The sequence below is a fragment of the Procambarus clarkii genome, chromosome 16, assembly GCF_040958095.1.
Source record: "Procambarus clarkii isolate CNS0578487 chromosome 16, FALCON_Pclarkii_2.0, whole genome shotgun sequence".
Taxonomy (NCBI): Eukaryota; Metazoa; Arthropoda; class Malacostraca; order Decapoda; family Cambaridae; genus Procambarus; species Procambarus clarkii.
In genome coordinates, this window is record NC_091165.1 from 10,135,235 (window position 1) to 10,137,531 (window position 2,297).

The window sequence follows — 2,297 nt, forward strand, 5'->3', positions numbered from 1 at the left end:
TTCCAGCCATCCCTCCGGTTGTAGGATTGGAAACATCACTCTGGGACTTGGTGACTTGAGATCTGGTGACTGCGCAGGCTGGATACACTTCAGGAGCACTCTCACTCGTTTCTGAGAGAACTCTACCTGGGTCATTGAACATGATGGGAAGATGACTGTTTATCATAGTGCCGGCAATGTCATTTCCAAGAATTATATCGACACCAGGAATAGGTAAGGTATCACACACACCTACAGTACATAGTCCAGGAGTATAGGGGGATTTAGTATAAACTTGCATGAGGAGAACACATTGCACTACCCCAACTATTTAAGTATAAGAATTACTTCGTCCTGATCAACCTTCTTGACCTTGAAAACATACTGGAAGTAATCAAGGTTAACGATGCATCAGTGTCTCTAAACATAACTACAGGAATCCACTTGTCTACCACTCCAACCATTTTAGCATGAATCATGTAAGGGTCAAAATCAGCAAGCCACTGTGGCTTACCCTTACAAAATGTCTCAGAATTATGACCTTGCCTACTTTTACTCACCACCAAGACATTTGGCCGTAATTCCGGATGTAACCTGGAAACAATGACGAACAACATGACCTTTCTTGTGACAATAATTACATTGTTTCACATCAGTCGAACTTGTCGAAACTGATGTAGCTTTACTAAGGTTAACAGTACCCTTAGATCTAACAGATGCTTGATCTGCCCTGACTATAAGAACAGACTTTGCATGATAATGACTATTCTTTGAACTCTCAGGATTTGCCTGCGTAGAAGTGAATGTCTTAGGTGCCATGTTAAAATTGTTATACGGTATCTTAAAAATCGTCTCATGCTCATCTGCCAACATAGCTAACTCATGAACATCTTTGTAAGAACGTTTACCTATGGCTAGTGCCATGGTCAACTTTATAGGCAAACAAGACAAAAGTTCTTCAACTAGGATGAGCTGCTTAAGGGACAAAAAATCATGAGTATTATTTCGGTTTAGCCACCTGTCAAAAACTGACTCTTTTACTCGAGCAAAATCTGTAACTGTCTGATCAGATGCACGCTTGAGACCTCTAAACTTTTGTCTTAATGCTTCTGCATTTAGTTCATACGCTTGCAAGAGCCTCTTTTTTACTGTGGGGTAATGAAAGCTGTCTTCGAAAGGGAGCGAAGCGAAAATCTCTTGTGCCTTCCCGCACAACTGACCTTGCATAATGGTCACCCAAGAATCTTCTGGCCATTTTAAACTAGTAGCTAGCTTGGAAAAGTGTAAGAAAAACAATTCAGGGTTCCACTCATCAAATTTGGGTAATTCAAACCTTTTAGGGAAGTAAAGTCCACTACTGTGACTACTTATACTAGAACTTCGTTTAGAGCCTTACTACTGACAGTGGCTGCAGCTTCTAACTTTTTCTCCTTAAGCCTAATCTGCGCCTCAGCCATCTGCTGTTTAATTCTAACTGTCTCTAAGACTGCTTCTCTCTGCTTAGTTTCCTCTTCTCTTTGTTTAGTTTCTTCTTCTCTTTGTTTAGTTTCTTCTTCTTTTTGTTTAGTTTCTTCTATACACTTAAACCTTTCAAACTCAACTTGCTTTAGTTGAAGTTCTAACTCCTGCCGTCTTAATCTGGCAGTACTCTCAAACTCATCAGAGAATTCTTCTAATACCTCATCACCCAATAAGCCATCTTCTACTAGATGCAGAAAAATAGTTCTCAGTATCTTAGCTTTTATCATTCTGGATGCCACTTCTAACTCTAGGGTTTTTCCCATACAAATCAACACTGATTTTGTTAAGGTCTTAATCCTATCTACTAATGGATTTTGCAAAATTTCTTTTACTAATTGCTCCATAATAATTCATTATTTTCGACACTTTCAGAAACAAAATATTATACCACAATCAGAATATACTCGATTAGCATATGACCCTGCAACAAAAATGTAATGCTTACCTCTGTCGAGCAGCGTTGCAAGTGCAGTAATAACTAAAATCCCATAGAACTGCATGCTGAATCATATGCAGAAACACAAGTCATCAAAACGTCTTCAAGGAAATGATACCGCAACATTCACTTCAAATAGGTACAACAAGCTAGAAAATAATCACGGATCAGTTCTACTGTGTCATATATAATTATTAATCCTCAACACTAGGATTACAACAATAGTTGTCCTGGAAACACAGGAGTTACATCGTAAATATCCTGAAACAACAGGAGTTACCTGACTGATGATCACGGACTAGGCCCCATTTTACTTGTTATGGTCAGGGAGATAAGACCTCCACTCCCATATTAATATCTT

At 38.9% G+C, this 2,297-nt stretch overlaps 1 protein-coding gene across 1 annotated transcript; it reads right to left on the minus strand.

Moving 5' to 3' along the window:
- Nucleotides 1-1,346: 1,346 nt before the first annotated feature.
- On the minus strand, nucleotides 1,347-1,727 carry LOC138365458 (uncharacterized). The gene has a single exon (XM_069325772.1). The coding sequence runs from the start codon at nucleotides 1,725-1,727 to the stop codon at nucleotides 1,347-1,349; it is 381 nt and encodes a 126-aa protein (XP_069181873.1).
- Nucleotides 1,728-2,297: the final 570 nt, after the last annotated feature.

Bases quoted from the DNA above. Each gene is read 5' to 3' on its own strand.
- LOC138365458 (XM_069325772.1), bottom strand. From the start codon at position 1,727: ATGATAAAAGCTAAGATACTGAGAACTATTTTTCTGCATCTAGTAGAA.